The 18,231-nt window shown below is 45.4% G+C and overlaps 1 protein-coding gene across 2 annotated transcripts; it reads left to right on the plus strand.

The window, feature by feature from the left end:
* Positions 1 to 11,179: 11,179 nt before the first annotated feature.
* Positions 11,180 to 18,214, plus strand: hmga1a (high mobility group AT-hook 1a). 2 transcript variants are annotated; one of them, XM_080015124.1, is made up of 5 exons: positions 11,180 to 11,239; positions 12,122 to 12,221; positions 13,201 to 13,278; positions 15,324 to 15,383; positions 16,162 to 18,214. In XM_080015124.1, the coding sequence occupies exons 2-5, from the start codon at positions 12,141 to 12,143 to the stop codon at positions 16,228 to 16,230; spliced, it is 288 nt and encodes a 95-aa protein (XP_079871250.1). In that variant the 5' UTR covers positions 11,180 to 11,239; positions 12,122 to 12,140; the 3' UTR covers positions 16,231 to 18,214. The 2 variants fall into 2 exon arrangements, with proteins under 2 accessions (XP_079871250.1, XP_079871251.1); XM_080015125.1 differs by lacking the exon at positions 11,180 to 11,239 and adding an exon at positions 11,395 to 11,470.
* Positions 18,215 to 18,231: the final 17 nt, after the last annotated feature.

Consider the following 18,231-nt stretch of genomic DNA (forward strand, 5'->3'; position numbering starts at 1 on the left):
ATTTTACAGTTCATAGCCTCAATCATAGGTTGTACGAGGCTGTACACGTACAGCCTCCATCTATAAATGAAAATATTACAAAAAAACAGACAGAAAAGATATAATCTGGGGTTTGTCAAAAATAAACAAAATCTATTTACTTTCAGAAAATGTGATGTTGTTGTTTTGACTGACATCTCGGTAAACACTGAAATATCACATGGAGGAAAAGATGGTTTACCTGCTGCACTGGGTAGATAATGGAGTCTCATCAGGTCTGTGGTAATTTAATCCTCTTTTCTGTGTTGACAAAAATGGTCCATCAAAATAAAACAAAAAAACAAAACAATCTTGTCTAGCCATGGTCTGTGCTGGGATTGTCTGGTGGTCCGATCCATGGTAGGATCTGTGTTCGGGACGCTGGTGTAGCTGGCCGGCACTGGAAACACTTCCGAGAAGAAGGAGGTGTTGAAATAGGGCTCGGCGGGCGGTAGTCTGTGCAAAAACGGGCGTGGTTTTATTCACAAAATTTTAAGTTGCAAACGAGCGTGTGTGTGCGTGTGTGTGTGCGTGTGTGTGTGTGTGTGTGTGTGCGTCTGTGGGGTGTGTGTGTGTGTGGGGTGAGGGGGGCTGAGCGGTCAGGACAAACTATGATCATCTAACTATCATCATTGAACAAACTTCTGTGGCCCGCAGCAGGCTGCTGCTTCCACCCCTCCAAGTGGAAATGACTTGCTTTTATACCTCCCCAGGCTCCTCCCTAATTGGACTGCACCTTCTGCACAGTTAAGAACAAAGGTAAGTCAAACAAGGGTGAATATGGTCAACATGGCACAATGAGAGAAACGTCATATCAAATACTGTCTCTGATATTTTGATTTAAAGTTATCTATATGTAAATGAGCTGACTATCAATAAACATTTAAACTGTCGTCGTCCCCCCACGTCATTACATTTTTTGTGCCTGGCCGTGGCAAGGGCACACGCTGCCTTTCACTCTGGCACAGAATGACGATAATGAGGAAATGGTTTTCAGCGGCATAGTAACGTCTCACTCTGGTATGACCCACGAAACAGCTTTTCAGCCTTTTATGCGTCCTTGACCCTCTTCTTCTGGAATGTTGACGTCTAAGTATTCGGATGGAGACGGTGAATTCAGCTATAAGGTAAGAAACCTTTGTGTTCAGTTAAGTTTGGGAATGGGTTTGGAGTGGTTAAGGTCAGGACAATGGTCAGAGGCCTCCTCGGAGGTGCCATTCGTTGTTCAAAAACCAAACAAACCATCAGCAAATCCGAGCCTCTAGGGATTTCTAAGAATAGAGGAAGGAAACCCTATAAAGCTTCATCCATGAACACTGACTATTTCCTTTGGAATTAGTGAAATGGTGACTCCATCGCAAAATACGCTGCAGAAAACGAGAGACCTAAGCAGTCGGAAGCAAAGGCTCGCATCACCTTGCTCTTTGCATAAATGAACGCCGGACAAAGAAAGGGATAAATCTAGAATCAGCAGCGAGCCCCGTTGTAGGTTGATAAACCTACAATGAACTAGTCTTCCATCTAGCGGTTGAAACTTGCACAGGGCTACTTTCCAGTGTTCTCGTGAAATTCTTTTTTTTGGCGATCTTGCACGGATTTGTCAAAAAGGCGAACGCCAATACATACGTCTTCCAGCATCTCAAAAGCCGAGCGATTACATCTTGCGTCGATATGATGAGTGAAAAAAAAAAGAAATTATTCATCCATTTATCCATCCACTGGGTGCCGTGATCATCAGATTAACTGCAATGACTCAAATGACATCTCTACAGCACCACTATGTTGAGTCTCACAGGCGGCGCACAGCGTACAGGGAGCTTCGGTATGTGAGGGGACTTCTGCTGAGACTTGAGTAACAGAAATAAGCTGCAACTCGATGCATTTTTTTTTTTTTATCAGGTTTTATCATTCTTAGCTCATACATAAGCACATTAAGTAAACCGTGTATTTACTTAATACCTGTATTTGCCTGGATGTTTACTGTGTAAAATCTGCGCCCCTAAATACAGTCATTTTTTGCGGAATTATGATTTGAAATGCATTGGTATTTGATTTGACGGTTTGGCGGTTTTCTACTTGCTCTTTTATCCACCGCCACAGTTTATCTAGGCCAAGAATGAACGTATTTATTGTGTAAATGCAGTCTTGTTCAGACAAATGTTTGCTGGTGTGCCAGAAATCATTGTAATACATAGAGACACGGAGGGGAAAAACTGCTTGAACAACCCCAGTGTGCGGGCTAAGTCATGTTTGGTTTTAATCCACAGCAGCCAGAAGTCAGAGCACAACAAGGCTTTTTGTGCACCTGCAAACTGTGCGGGAGAGGAGAGGATGCCTCGGATGAACCAACCTAAAGACTCACATGAAAGTAATGTTTATTCAACAGGATTATCACCACCCAGCTGCATAAAATACATTTTAGGCAAAAGCATACTGCCATGCATATTATTATGTAGCACTGTGGGTGCACAATATACTGTTAAACGTTGACACATACTATACACTTACATGCGGCATTGTATCGTGACTTATGACTGTTACCAGACCCACAGTTTATCTCAATTGTTGGAAAAAAAAACACATTAAATTCAAACTGTTGTCAAAACATGCACTTCGAAAACGGTCCGTATAAGTACTAGAGCTGTGTACATATCAGGATGTTTGAGTGTGTACTCAGCTCATAGATAGAGGTAGACTGATAGTTGTTAATGTATGAGTAATACTATGCGCCATACCATAATAATATAACTCAAGGTGTTATGGTCAGTGGTAGTATTACATTAGTGGGATTTTAATAGATTACATCATATACACCAAAAGTGTTTGGATATTGATTTGAAATAGGAGTTTTTACTCTCTCGCGCTACGCTAGTTGATGGCACAGCCGCACTGATCCCGGGCCCAATAACCTCCACCCAAGACAAGGTGTGGCTGCTTAAACCACACCACCCCTGCACCATAATGACATCAAATATGGTTTATTCACAGACAGACAGACAGACAGACAGACGGACATAGAAATATATACTGTATGGGTGGGTGGGTGGATAGGTAGATGGATGGATGGGTGGATAGACAGATCTATAGATAGATGGATAACCAGATATCTCTCTCTCCATCTTTTCTTGGTCTCTCTCCTTCTCCGCCTCCATGTGACCCTTCAGAGGATGCAGCAGCAGCTTCGCAGTAGGGGAGCGCCGGGCGCCAGTGATGGAGGGATGGAGGACATTACCAGCAGAGGTCACAGGGAGCATCAGAACCCTGAAGAAAAACCAAGGCAGGGGAGCTTCAGCCGGAGTTGGTTTAATTACTGCCCGGGTCTAATTGGCCGCCTGTATGGACCGGATTGCAAGCGGGAAGTGACACCCTCGGCCGGCTGTTCCTTACCACCTGCCCTTTGTGTCAGTCCCATTAACCTTTCCGTTCCACCTCATCCTCTGCCTTTTTATGTTCAATTAAAGGTAGCATTCAAATGAGCTGCGGCGCCCGGACTAAGAGCTCTGTCCTGGACGATGTAAAAGGCCATAATTGCGCCATTAATAGCTGTTTCGGATGGACTTGGCATCCAGGAGGCAAAGGTCCTCTGTGTTTATAATTTTCGATTTTTTTTTTTTTAATTTCAATTTTAGTTCTTTAATGCCGTACTTTGATTGGGAGCGTCGGCGGCGTCAATGAGCGAGTCGTTTATTAAGTCTAAACTGTTTACCTTAGATTCAAAGTTTCCTGCTCTGTCTCTTTACTGATATGACGATCTGGGTCTATCGGCATAATTAGTGAAGTCAGCAATAAAGGTGAAAACCAACGATAACAATATAGTGCATTGGAAGAGACTGAAAATGTGTAATGGAACGCCGTGCTTTGTGGCTGCCCTTTGGGGATATTGTGAGATATGGTATAATTAATCATGTCAGCTTACTGCATAGCTGGGTCTCCACTGGTTAATTGGACTGCAGATGCAGAATGTGATGATTTATTCAGCAGGCAGGTGGAGGTAGCCAGGTAGCACCGCTCTAATCCCCAGGGCCAAAGTACTTTAAGGACCCAACTCCAAGACACTGCTCAGGGTTACAAAAAGATGAGGAATTACACGATGGAATATGTCGTATTACGCCGCATTATACTCCCATATACAACGTCTTTTGTGGTCGTAGAACTGCGGTCCCGGCTACACTGCGGTAGGAGTAATGGGAAACTAAAGAGCATCTGAACAAGCCATAGGTGAACCTGTTTTCCATAGTCTAGTGGTGACTAAACTCTTGTGTCTTTGAGATTTATTTAAAATTCCATTTATTCTTTTGTGAAGGAATAATGTTATTTTTAGCTGGTTCCACGCAAAGCAACTGTTTAAAAGTAAAACAAAATAATTAGTTACCGGTAGAAATACCCATTTAAGGCAGTTGATTCTGTTGATCCTCCTACTTAATTCCATTTGTCCTCTATTCAACTGTTGGACAGGGAACCCCCGAAAAACCCTTAAAACCCAGTTTTTAAATTAGTTGGGCCGATTAATTTAATCTGTACTTTGATATATTTTTTGCACCCTTTGAATAAATAAATGAATGAAAATGAAATTAAACCGATCCAGCCATGTTACCATTGTACTCGGGCCCCTGGATGGGGAATACAATATTACACTGAACCCTTTTTCCTGAAACATTTCATGTGTTTTTACCTTGATTATAATCTTGAAATGTAGGCAAAGGGATACACGGTACATGCACAAGCAGTATTTGCAGAAGTGTCTTTTTTGTTTAACTTTTGATTAATATATAATAGTGTCTTTAACATTAAATTATCATCACGATTTCTAGTTGCCCAAAATGCATTTTAGTCTTTTTGTTTAACTTTTTTTTAAACTTTCATCCATGTTCTTTTTTTTTTGGACAGTTCACATTTTACAATGGAAAAGAGACACCGTGAAGTGGAAAGGCTGTCCCCGCCACACACACACACACACACACGCACACGCACGCACACACACACACACACACACACACACACACACACACAGCCATCCAATTGGAGCGGTGTGCTTCATGGCTCCTGGCATACAATTACCCTGAGATAACCAGCCTTTAATAGTTAATGCAGCGGTGGGCTCCCCTCTGCATTCCAAATGGACCCATCCGTCTCCCCTAGACCCCTGTGGGCTGTGGCGGCACGGTCCATCCCCAGCAGCTCTCATCCCTCATCGATGGGCGGCCACCCGACACCCGGCCGCAGAGGACACCGGACCCGGCGCTGTGGTCAGGGCCCTGAGACACGCATCCTGGTGTTGGGGAGTGGATCCGTCACCGGATATCAGTCCACGTCCCTCCGTCCCTTCCCAGGCCGAACAGCTGTACCACGGGCACTAAAAACACTGTAAATTCACCCCATCCCAAGATAGATTACATCGTATATCACGATAAGCTGCAATAAACAGGGGCTGCATGAGCATTTTTCATCTGATATTTGCAGCATGAATTCCCAAAGCGAAGAACAGTTTTTTCTTTCTTAATATTTTCCGGTTTAGAATCGGAATCAGTTTATTTGGCCAAGCACATGGGGCTAAAATGGCCACCACACAAAAAATATACTGGGGGTTCAATTCCTTCACTAATAATAAGCAGTAAACGACATGTTGTATTCATTAATAATAAATATCACAAAGAATGTATTTAAGACCTGTTTTGTCTATCTGTCATCAGTGACGCGGTGGATAGGTTTTGTGTTACAGAGCCCGTCAAACGTTATGAAATACCAAATTATCAATTATAATTATTAATCTAACAATTCACAATCTTTTGAATTGAGCTTCTGTAAAGATTTCCTCTGTCACTTGTTCTTTATTATGTCACTTAAAGCAACAGTTCATTTGTTGTTGTTTTTTGGGGAGACGAGGGCGGGGGCAAAATCAAAAAAATAAATGTTTTTAGGTTTTATTCATATGGACTGTTTGGATGGATAAAACAGATTTACTTCTGAAAAATAACTAGTGGTAATACATATTTTATTCTGTACTATATGTGTTTCAACTTCCATGACTCAGTAGATGGACATGAAAATAAACGGTAGGCTTTTGAAAAAGTTGTAAAAAAAAAACACATTTATTATTCACTTTCATTCACATTTTCCCATGTGCTATGTCAGTGATGACCTTTGAATTAACTTTGATTATTGTGTTTTGTAGACTTCCAAATGGCATTCCTATCATGGAACGACTGGTGAATTTCTGCAGACAATAAACCTAAATCAAAGTCTGGAAAAAATAATACAATTTAAAAATGACATATAATTTATACAAGAATATATATTATATACAGAATATATAAAGTGTGATTGGAGTTAAATTCAAACGCCAGCAGCCACCACTTGCTAAGCATAAATTCCCCTCGGCCCCCTGAGGCCGAGACGCCCTCTTGCTCACAGGAAAAAGGAAAGCGGCTCAACATGAAATCAATAAGACAAAATGTTAAAAGTCACAGAGATCGGCAGCTGAGTCAGGGGCTTATTTGTCTGGAGTGTTTGCATTCCATTTAGCACCCCGCATATGTAAAGTCTGGCGCCTATTTGTTTGCCGGGGCCCTCCTCTTCCTCTCTGCGGCGCCGCTGAGGGAAATCTGCAGCGCCTCCCCGACGGGAATGGAAGGACGGGAGGATGGAAGAATGGAAGCGACAGTGAATGTGAGTTTGGATCACACCTCCCGGTACCCGGTGCCGAGGCCGCCCGGTCCAGCTGCTTCCACCAGAGATTGGAGCCTCCACACGGGGCGGGGGGGGGGGGGGGGGTGACAGGCCCCAAAATGGGCAGGCGGGGCCCCATTCCCTTTTGATCAATCAGAGAAGACACAGAGGGGCGGGATGAATTCTAAAACTCCAGATGCACTGCTGCCAAGGTGACTTTCATCAATTACACCTCCGGAGCGCTCGGAACACCGGCTCATCAGTCAGAGCGACAGGGCTCCTTCACAGCGGATGAAGGCAGATATGTCTGCTGGACATGATGGTTTGTAATAAGAGACCCCAAAAAATAAAAATAAAAAAATAAAAACACAGTGTGGGTGAAAGGAACATCGCTGCGGTAGCATGTCAGACTAATTCTTACACCCGGGAAAAATAGTGTTCCACTAACTTGTGGACAGATATTTAAATGTTCGGGCATTGAAATAGCACTTGTGATGTGCAAAAACAAAAGCTCAATTTTCGTCAATATGGCGATCCCGTCCACGTTGATTCGAACGTCCAAGCAGACACAATAACCCCAGATGCATTTCTTGATGGTGCACATCTGGTCATGGTCCCGACAGTCGACTATTTTTCTATATGTGCACTCCTTTCTTTGAAAATCAAAATTACATTTTTTTTTAATATATATATATATATATATATATATATATATATATATATAAAGGTTGCTCGCGTGTAGAGTGATGGACAAACTCTTTTTACAAGCAAACTGGTATTTGGTTGACGGTCCCGGCGGGCGTCCACCAGATGGCGTCCTTTTCCCGCTGGGCAGCGCGGTGCGAGTCGCGGCGAACAGCGGAGGTGGTGCATGACTGCCCCCTGCTGGAGGACGGCGGGACAGCGCTTTGTAACAAACGAACGCGATCGCCGACCTGGAGCAAGACATAGAGCGTCACCCGTGACGTTAAATACGTGGCACGTAGAAAAGAATATCATAAAAATATATAATAATATATAGAATTATATGATGATAAATAAGAATAATGACGATAATAATAATAATAATTAAAATAATAATAATAATAATAATAATAATAATAATAATAACAAAAATAATATAATAATAATTATTATTATTATAATGTGGTAAGATAATAATAATAATAATAATAATAATAATAATAATAATAATAATAATAATTATAATAATAATAACAACAACAATAATAATAATAATAATAACAACAATAATAATAATAACAATAATAATCATAATAATAATAATAATAATAATAATAACAATAATAATAATAATAATAATAACCATAATAATAATATTAATAATAATAATAATAATAATAACCATAATAATAATATAATAATATAATAATAACATAATAATAATTATTATTATAATTATTATTATTGTAATAAACACAAAGCTGGTCTGTTACATCTTTTAGTACACTTTTAAATATTGCAATATACGATTCATTTTTAGGTTTCGTAAATGCGCTTCTCCTCCAGACCACCATGGAGAGTACCATGTTTATTCAGTCATTTGAACAGCCGGTGTCATATTTTGGAATCACTCCGTACGTACGTAACGTAACGTAACGTAACGTAACGGGGAGTAGTTTACGTAGCGCAGTGACACGTGAGAGCCGCTTCCGGTGTAAAGGCGGAAGACGGGCTGCCGCCGGGGGGGGGGGGGGGGGGGGGAGGGGCCGCCGGGATCCCTCCGCTGCGCCGCCTGGCGGTTGGGACAGTGCCGCGCGGGGCACCGGGCGTAGTTTCGCTCCTTGCCTCCACGCCGCATTGCGAGCGCCTGAGTCAGATCGCGTGGCCCGAGCCACCCGGCGTGGGCTCCGCGTCCAAATAGGATGTGGAGATTAAACTATTCGGGAGGAGGGAGGAGGGAGGAGGGAGGAGGGAGGAGGCCGCTGACTCAGTGACCGGCGTGGCGGGTCCCGCGTTGCCATGCCCCCCCCCCCCCCCCCCCCCCCCCGCGCGTAAACAGAACGCCCGCCGAACAGGCAGCACGCGCCGCTTCCTGTGTTTTCGCGTGAGTCAGACGGGGCTCATGCGCTGGGTGAATCAGCCCGGAGCCGCCCCTGCGCAGAGAGAGCGCGCACACACACACACACACACACACACACACACACACTTCTTCCACGCACACACACTGCTCACACATACACGGGGGGGGGGCGGGGTTGAACCCGGGCAGGAATAGGATGTAGTTGTTTTTTGTTGTTGCCCCCCCCCCCCCCCCCCCCCCCCCACGTCCGTCCGCTCCGCTCTGGGTGTTTTGGCCGCGGAGCTCTTCTGCGGCTCTAAGATGCCTTCAAATCGACGCCTGAATGAATGGAGGGAGGGAAAGGGGGGGGGGGGGGAGAAGAGGGGCAGGGGGACAGGGGTTGGGGGAGGGGTGAGACGTGCCAAAGTGGGACACCCACGCACACACCCCTCCCCCAATGGTTAATCAGATTGTCTGTGTCTTAACTGCTGTGGAGCTCAGCGGCCAGGAGAGGGTGTCCGGAGTGGAGGAGACGATGATGAGGAGGAGGGGGGAGGAGGAGGACCTCCTGCAATAGATTTGATTTGCACTGGAATTTCAACCCTAACCCTAACCCTAACCCGGACTAATATCTATCTTCTTACCCCCCCCTATTTTTGTATCTTTCATCCACCCATTCTTTACAGGGGACATTTGGTGGATGGATCCATGGAAAGAATAATGTGATTTATTCTCCTGCGTGCTATATTTAAATGTACATCATAGCTTCACAGACCTCCACGCCCAACTACAAAATTGTGGCAAATCAACATTGACTCACGCATTCACTGTTGAAATGCTAAGATATTCTTAAGTGCATCAATCATTTTGATATATGTGTTATTTCTCCGTCAATCTCAGCTACATCGAATCGATTACATGGCGCGCTGCCATTGCATTGTCGCAGAGAGAGTCCTGCACTTCTTAATCGAAAGCTATCAATTTGTCTCGGGGGTGAAATAACAATATAAAAAAAATAAAAAATAAAATAAAAATGAATCTATAATTAACAACTGATGTCAAAGCTCCTCAGGTATGCCGTGAAACGCTGATCTCCGCATGACGTCACTACGTTTTGCGCCACTTGTCTGTGAAGTCCCGCCGTCGGTCTCCAGGCGGTGCAAGTGGCTGCGTATAGGGCGGCATTCCTGACACTCAGACGCGCCGTGGGTTTATCCCCGCGTCTATATCCCCTATGGCAGGGACGCGTGAGAGCGTGGGGGGGGGGGGGGGGGGGACAAGAAAGGAAGGAAGTGAAACTAGTGAGAAAGGGGGGGGGGCTGGCATGGCAGCCGAGCACATGCTGAGTAGAACATTGGACTCATTGAGAAAAGCGCTCTCTCCATCCAACCCCCCCGACCCTTCTTTCTCTGATCACATCATATGTACAGTCGATGGGGGTTTCTTCATGTCAAAGCACTCGAAACTACTTTGCATATATGGTTGTAGTTTCCGTCCCGACCGGAGTCTTTTTGGGTGAGGTGACTCGCATATAAGCCACGGCAAATGGCCCGTTCTGGGTGGGGCGCACCCATGCAGCTCCAGGTGGCGGTTCATCTACATCCCCCCCCCCCCCAAAAAAAAAGGGGGGGTTGATTGATGTGCGCATCTTGCAGAACTTCTATACGGGTTTTTTTTTTTGTTTGTTTTTTTTTTTTTATCTCCGTCAGATGTTTCTCTCTTTCAGGCTCGCCACATAAACCGAAACGCATTCGATCCAAGATACTTGATTTTTCACAATAAGTAGTGGTAAGTAGTGTCATAAAAATAATACAAATGTGAAAAATGTATACAAGTGAAAGATATAAGCAAAAACATATAGCAGATAAGCATATATCTGCTATATATCGTTTGCTTATATATATAATACTGTATATACATATATATGTACGTGTGTGTGTGTGTGCGTGTGTGTGTGCGTGTGTTTGTGTGTGCGTGTATGACGCACAATGGATAGAACCTCATCAACAACGCCAAGTTAAACCACACCTAAAGCAGAGGAGCTAGATAATCGGAGGTCAATTATTTGTTGCTTAATTCCCTCTTTTTTATATATATATATTTTAATTTGTGTGTATATATATATATATTTTTTTTATTTAATTTTTTTTTTTTTCCTCCAAAAAAAAAAAATAAAAATAAAAAATAGAAGAAAAAAAGTCTACAACTTGTGTGTTAGTGAGGGCAAAGCAGGAGACAAGACAAGTCGGGTGCAGGGGGCTGGGGCTGGGGCTGGGGCTGGGGCTGGGTGCGGGGTGCGGGGTGCGGGGTCGGGTGCGGGGTCGGGTGCGGGGTCGGGTGCAGGGGGGGCTGGGCTCCACGTTCTGTTGGTGGCCTACTTATCATATCTCCGCCCTCCAGCGCTTCGGCTCCCGCGAGGGCGGTTCTTTAAATTGCCCTAAAAACTCCTCTGGGCTCGCGCCTTTTTCTTTATCTGCTGAGAGGAGGGGACGCACGCACTCAACGCCGCGGGAGCTTATTTCCACGTTGCTGGTAAAACAGTTGTTTTTTTTTCCCCCTTAGAAAGACGCGTGTATGTATTTACTGCCCTTTAATTTAGACCCCATCATTTTTTTGTCCGACGCTATTTAAACCGGGATTTAAAGGGGCGGGCTGAACCGTGTCAGACGAATCCAGTCAAACCGTGTAGATCGGCGAGAGGTTTTAACCCGGCGGCACAGCCGCCCATTCGGTCCCGATTTCGACCTTAAATCTCCGTCGACGGTAAGATTCAAACCGGGGGGATTTGCAGGGTCCTTGTGCAGGGTGGTGTAATGCATACAATACACATTTTCGCGCGCTCTTATTAAACATTGATATATAAATGTATGTAAATGCGAATACGTGTGTAAACGTATCTCGGGAAATAGTGAAAACGGCACCGCGTCCCCCTTCCCCTCGCGGTTCCGGCGTTCACGAAACGACTTAAGGCGCGAAATGGCGCCTGTGTGCGCGCCGGTTGGACCGTGCTAGGCGGGGGGCTAGCTGCTACATGCTAACAGCCCCGGCGAGCACGCGACGTCATTGTATGGCCGTGCTGGCCCCCCTCGCGGACCGCATGCGGCCGCTCCGCAGGCCGGGGCCGCGGCCGCAACAGCCACCGGGCCTCGCGGTGTTGCTTCGCTCGGCCCCGCAGCCCGCGTTACACAATACCAGGCCGAGCTATCGGTCCCAAAGCCGCCCGTTAGCCAGTTAACTGGTTAGTCTGCTTAATCGAGCGCCGATGCGACGTAAATAGCGCCGCGAATTAACGCGGCCAGCCCGCCGCGGTCGATGTCGGCGTGGGTTCCGTGGTGTCTTGAGACCCCGTTTGGCGATTGTTTGGCGAGGCGTGGAGAGAAATGCACTAACGATTCGCAATTGAATTCATTTCAGGTCCAAAGATAAAGCCAAGATGAGCGACAACAAGGGGACTGTATCGCCGAAAGACACGACCGAGAAGAGGGGGCGGGGAAGACCCCGCAAGCAGACCCAGGTAAAGCCTTAAATGTCCTCAGTATCACACCAATAAGGACACCGCGAGTGCAGCTGGTAAACGCTCCGACCTGCGGACACTCTGTGTACCGCTTCAACGCCGATGACAGATATTCATATATCTTAATTCAGTTACAACTTTGTTGACTCAGTGCGGCCACAGCGAGCCTCCGTGCCGTCTACCGGGCTGGTGTGTAATCTGAAGCCAGCCAAACCCCTATCTACAGCGGGTGCACTCGGAGCCGAGCGACTTCGGGGATTGGATTGCTTGGTTGCTACGAGCCGCAATTGTAAACACTAGAAATACAACAAGAGGAACAGCCACAATCGTTTAAAATTCAATGCTCGGGTGACCCTGTCGATACCCCCGCATTTTACGGCAAGTCATTCTCCCCCGGTGCGCCCCCCCCCCCCCCCCCCACTCTGCACGGGTTATCAAATGTATTGTCATATTTCTCTCGGTGCTCGCGTACGGCCTCTGCAGCCCTGTGCTGTACCGCGACGCTATTAGCGGTGGCTGTTATTTCCATAGAGCTTATTGTCAACGGGACTTGGCAACCTGTGGCTTTGACCACCTGTCAGCCTTTAAGTAGCAGAGTGTCAGCTCCACTGACCTTGAGCAGCGTTCTCCTTGTGTTATGACAGTCTCCATGCGGGAGGCCGATCGCCGCGAGGCCGCACATCTCCTCCCATGTGCTGCTCAACCACAGTCTAACCGCACCTTTGCCGGGCTGCCTGATAATGACACGGCGGGGGGGCGGCGGCGGTGTGGTGTCACTGTTTCTAGTCGATCATTTTGGTTGTAATGGAGTTGTGCGCGTGATGGCTGCGAGATTTAAAAGTGATGAAATAGTATTGTCCCGTAGGAGTGATCCCAATTTTTTATTTATTTTTTTTTTAAATAAATAACAAGCGATTACACGCGTCTATTCACCAAACTGTACTTTTCACATTGCATCCGCCGCTTTGTTGTGTTCCAGGATCCCAGCGGGTCCCCTGCTCTAAAGAGACCTAGAGGACGGCCGAAGGGCAGCACAAACACAGCCACCAAGGCCAAAGTAAGTCAATACTCTTGACTGTTTTGTATGGCGACATAATCTCCTCTCCAGCGACTCGGTTTCCAGCTTAATGCTGCACACTAGGACTAAAGCCGACTGGAAGGAGGGAGATGGGCTCCACGGCAGATAACCTGCTCATCTCGCCTCTGGTCTCAACTGTTGGCCCTCACCCTGTTTCCAAACTTGCAGCCAGACTCCCCTCTCCCTGTAGCGGTTTATGCAGGTTTCCTCAGTGTAACGGTAGCAAACCGTTCCCGCATGCGGATGTCCTGCTGCTTTTTAATGATTTATTGGTTAACTGCAACCCAGCAGCTTCCCTTTCAAGTATCAAACACAAAAAAAATGTCTTCCCCTGCAAGCTCTCAGTTTAGCGGCCCTTTTACAGAGATGCTCCCTCCTGTACTTCCTGCCTTGCAGCCTGCCACACTCGGTACATTGCAGGTGCAGAGGCCGCAAGTCTTGTTTCCAGGCTGACGCCGAGCGGCCCTCCACCCCCGCCCAAGCTCACGGCCCTACACCCCCGCCCAAGCTCACGGCCCTACTTCTACTCTCCCAGTCTCCATAGCAACAGCTGATTCCTCTCTCCACCTCCTTCGCTTACACCAACGTGTGTGTGTGTGTGTGTGTGTGTGTGTGTGTGTGTGTGTGTGTGTGTGTGTGTGTGTGTGTGTGTGTGTGTGTGTGTGTGTGTGTGTGTGTGTGTGTGTGTGTGTGTGTGTGTTTGTCTCTGGCTCCGTCCCGCCAGCTGTCTCTGCGCCCGGGACCAGGTGGCCAGCGAACTGCAGTGCCCTGTGTGCAGTTCCTGTCGGCCTTCCAGATAATAGCCACTGAACTCAATGCCCTTTTCCATCTGTCCCACTGCAGAGGCACCGCTGCCCTCTGCAGGCTGTGAGCAGTAAAACACTCTGGCCTTTCAAGGAAGGGGCTGTTTACACCTGAGAAGGGAACTAGATGCTCAATGAAGTTCACTCTCAAAGTGTTATGACAAACTGGCAGGCTCTTGAGGTTTGGTGTCATCACACTATTCCAGCCACTAAGTTGTTGCGCCTCTGCATACATGTTCATATCTCTTTTTTTTTTTTTTTTTTTTTTTATAAATGCTTAATTTATCACAGGTTGGCATTGTTAATCAAAGTGAATAAACTGAGTTTTTCACATGCAAATGTCAGTCTGGGCAAATGACATTTTGTCAAGTGGACCACCCACTACAAATGTGGGGTGTGGTTTTGTGATGTAAATTGGTTCAGCACAAAAGAATATGTATGCCTAGAGGGCAGGTTATCCCTGCAGGGCGTTTATAGCTGTGGCATCCTCCGTTGCAGTACTCGCCGGAACAACAGGGGGCAGCCCAGGAAAAAAAATACCCAGTGGAGCAGGAAGTAGTATACAAAGAACGCTAACCAGCAAACATGGCAGTGTTGGTGCTTTATGGAACTGAGTCACAATGTGTGAATACGCAATCATTGCAGGACTCCTTAAAAGGGAACTGCGCATTAAAAAGTTACCTTTAATTTTGAAACTGAACTTTATAGTGACCTTGTTAATTCAGCATAAAATCGTCAAACCTGAGTGAGCTGTTTGCGTATAGTATTGTCTCTGCGTCAAAAAGCAATTGGTAGACTTTGCGTTTCATTTCTGACTTTTGCTGCAGATCAAAATTTTGGCCACCATCAGAAATGAAACGGCAAAACGCCGATCTCCCATTGCTTGCAACACAATTCTACCGGGGAACACCTTGCCCCATGTCACATAATCTAGCAGGTTCGTGGCATTGTTGGGCAAGTGCCATGGAGGCAGTGCCCGGCATCATTTGCGGCACGTGCAGCCTCGTGCCTGCAGCGGCATAAACCATGCTTTGGACAATGGTCTCCAAAGTGCAGCATGGGCTGGAACGTGACTTTAAACGCCGCTTGTTAAATGGAACTGAATTTTTTTTTTTTTTTAGCATCTTCATCAAACCAATTGAATATTTAAATGACATTACATGCCACTTCCTAGTTCAAGTAAGGCACTGACTTTTTTTTTTTCCTTTCTTGTTTTGGCAGAAGGCAGCAGCAGCAGCCCCATCTGCAGGAACAAAACGCAGGGGACGGCCCAAGAAGGAGGTATGTTTAAGCTGCCAAAACACACGCTTTGTTAAAACCATTCCTCGTACTCCAACTCAGCGATGCATTGTTTGACCATAAGCAGCAACCTTCAGCGGGGGAGAGAAGTATTTCCATTCCTGCTTCCTTTGTCATATGTCACTTCAAGTTATAGTCGGTTCCTAAAGTGGTGCTGTTGTTGGGCCTGTATAAGTATTTCTCCTTTGATAAAAATTAACTTATTTGATCATACTTTATCAATTGTTTATCGAACAAGCTGCCTGAGCTTCATTGGCCGCGGTGTTGTGATGTAGTGGATGTTGGGGGCGTGTCGCGAGTTCAGTTTCGTTTCTGAGCAGAGCGTGGCGTAGTAGCACCGGGTCATGTGCCTGCGCAGTCGGCCTGGGCCGCATTAGTCACAGCGCTGAGAAATGACCCAAATTTCCCCTCGGAACGGGCCTCTGGTTTTTATGAATGAACATTTTTGGGAGTGGAGTGGGAGGAGGTTAGGGTTTCGGGCGGAAGGGGAGTAAATAAGAATTCCTCACTTTGGGACTCACCCACTGCCCATGAATCACCGCATGGCTCACCCTTCCCCTGAGCGTACTCCATCAAAAGGATTAATACGTTTATTTTGCCATCCCCGAAACTTGGAATGCTCTCAGAAGTTATTTAAGGGCATTAGTCACCGGGAGGTTTTCAGCGCCTGTGCCAAAGTGTTTCCTTGTGTGGATAATAGTTTGTTACTCACGCTATTGGATTTTTTTCCTTTTTTTTTTTTTTTTTTGTGTATGTTTAGGAAAAAGAAGAGAAGGCCTCCCAGCAATCATCTGAGGAGGAGGAGGAGGAGGAAGAGGAAGACCAGTAACTCACTCATGCTACCTCACTCAACATACCGACTTACTTGTTAACCAGTACTGGGACGGTCTCTCCAGCACCAGTGCCGCCGCCGCCGCCACCACCACCACGACAAGGCCTTCCCACCAAAAAGGAAGGTCGACATCTCTTTTCTCGAATACAAACCTATCAAAGAGTTGACATGACAGGTAACGGTTGTTTCTCTCCATGCGTCATGTTACTGCAAGTCTTTTATACTGGACATAAACGCTCAAAGGAGCCTGGAGCTTTTTGGTTTTTCTCTTTCTCCCCTAAGGATGGTATGTAGGATGACTTCTCTGCTTAATGTTATATATTGTTACTTGTACCTGCATCTGAGATGGTAGGGCATATAGGCTCTCTTTGTTTTTATTTTTTTTTTCTGTTTTGTACTGGACAAAGGTGTGAATTTTACCTATACTTGCTGTTTTGTGTGTGAGGAGTTGTTAACCTATCCTTTACGTCCTATTATCGAGGAGAGGAGCTTCAAGTGTAGAACGAGAATAGATAGGTTATTTCTTTTAGAATTATAATCCACAAGTAATCTGTGTATCTTGTCTTTAACTTCTTCTTCCATTATGGTTTCACCGGTAGAGCAGAGTCCCCGCCCTGTCGTCCCACACTCCTGGTCTTACCTACCTTTTGCAGAAATGAATTCTAGTTCTCTGTGTGGTCTTTTCTTTTTTTTTTTTTTTTTTTTTTTTTTTTTTATATTCTGTAGTTTTGTTGTCTGCGGCCTCTCGTGGGAAGATGCAAAGTGTGCTGTGGGTAAATCAAACTCGTCATGTTTCTCTGGGTCTCTCACACACACACACACACACACAGTCAGAAGGCTACAGTCAGCTTAGGCTCATGGTTACGGTCTCATTTATTCAGGGAGCTTTAGAGAAGTGCCGATTCATCGGCGTCTGTTGCCACACGGTCATCAACGGTATTTGGTTGAACGACAGAGCTTGATTGTTTGAAAAACAAACCAGAATAGCGGCGCTTCTGTCCCACGGGGCCTGCAGAACTTTCATTCCACTGGGCTCTTGGTTCTCTAGCTAGCGTAGTCTCTGTGCCATAACTTAGTGAGGCAAAGTGATGGTCTATAAGGATGTTTGTCTGCTACAGGAATTTAAAAAAATAAATAAATAATCTTTTCTTTTTGTTTGCGTACTTGGTAGTGTGTCAGGGAGCTCTTGGTTATAGTACAAATTACTGGGGTTTTTCAACAACAAACCTAAGCTGCTACACAACCTCAGTTAGAAAACCCGGAAAACTGCAAAGCAGGCGCTCCACAGCCTGGAGCCTCATACCTCGCACAACAGCATTCTGTACCATTTTATTTGCATTAAACAGGTTTTTGTTTTTTTTCCTCTTCATTGTAACCTCCGGCAAGAGTTTGAAAGATGTCTTTATTGCAAAAATTGTTGTTATATATATTTTTTCTTTCTTAAACTGACTGTAATGACTGACGGAGACGGCCGCCGCTCGACATGATGGGAACTGAGCGTCCAGGCAGGTTGTTATACATGTGACGTCAGGGAGACCTGTCAACTGACTGTGGTAGATTAGGTGTGTTATCATTTTTTTTGTTTGTTTTTTTAAATAATAAATCTCCTGTGCACTGAAATGTTGATTCAGATTTTCATGGACAAATGTTTTGTGTGTTGTGACAAAGTGTGGGCGCTTTTTCTTGTTTTGTTTTCTCCATTGTCACTGCTGCCTCAGTGTGTGAAGCATATGGCTCCTCTCCATTTCCATACAGGCTACGGTCACGTCATTGATTCATCCGTTCATAACCCCCTTCAATTTGGAAACTGTTCCGAGCCCTTTTTACAGAGCTGACTTCATCTTCATGGGTTGAGTATTCTCTTAAGATCAACAGGAAGGGATCAGGTTTTTAATGTACACTGTCTATATTTCTATGGTGCCCTATGACAATTTGTATTGAGAGATGGTCAATAAAGATGAGAATTTATTCTCTTGGTCAATTACTGTCAATATTTTC

This window comes from Zeus faber, assembly GCF_960531495.2.
Source record: "Zeus faber genome assembly, chromosome: 15".
Taxonomy (NCBI): Eukaryota; Metazoa; Chordata; class Actinopteri; order Zeiformes; family Zeidae; genus Zeus; species Zeus faber.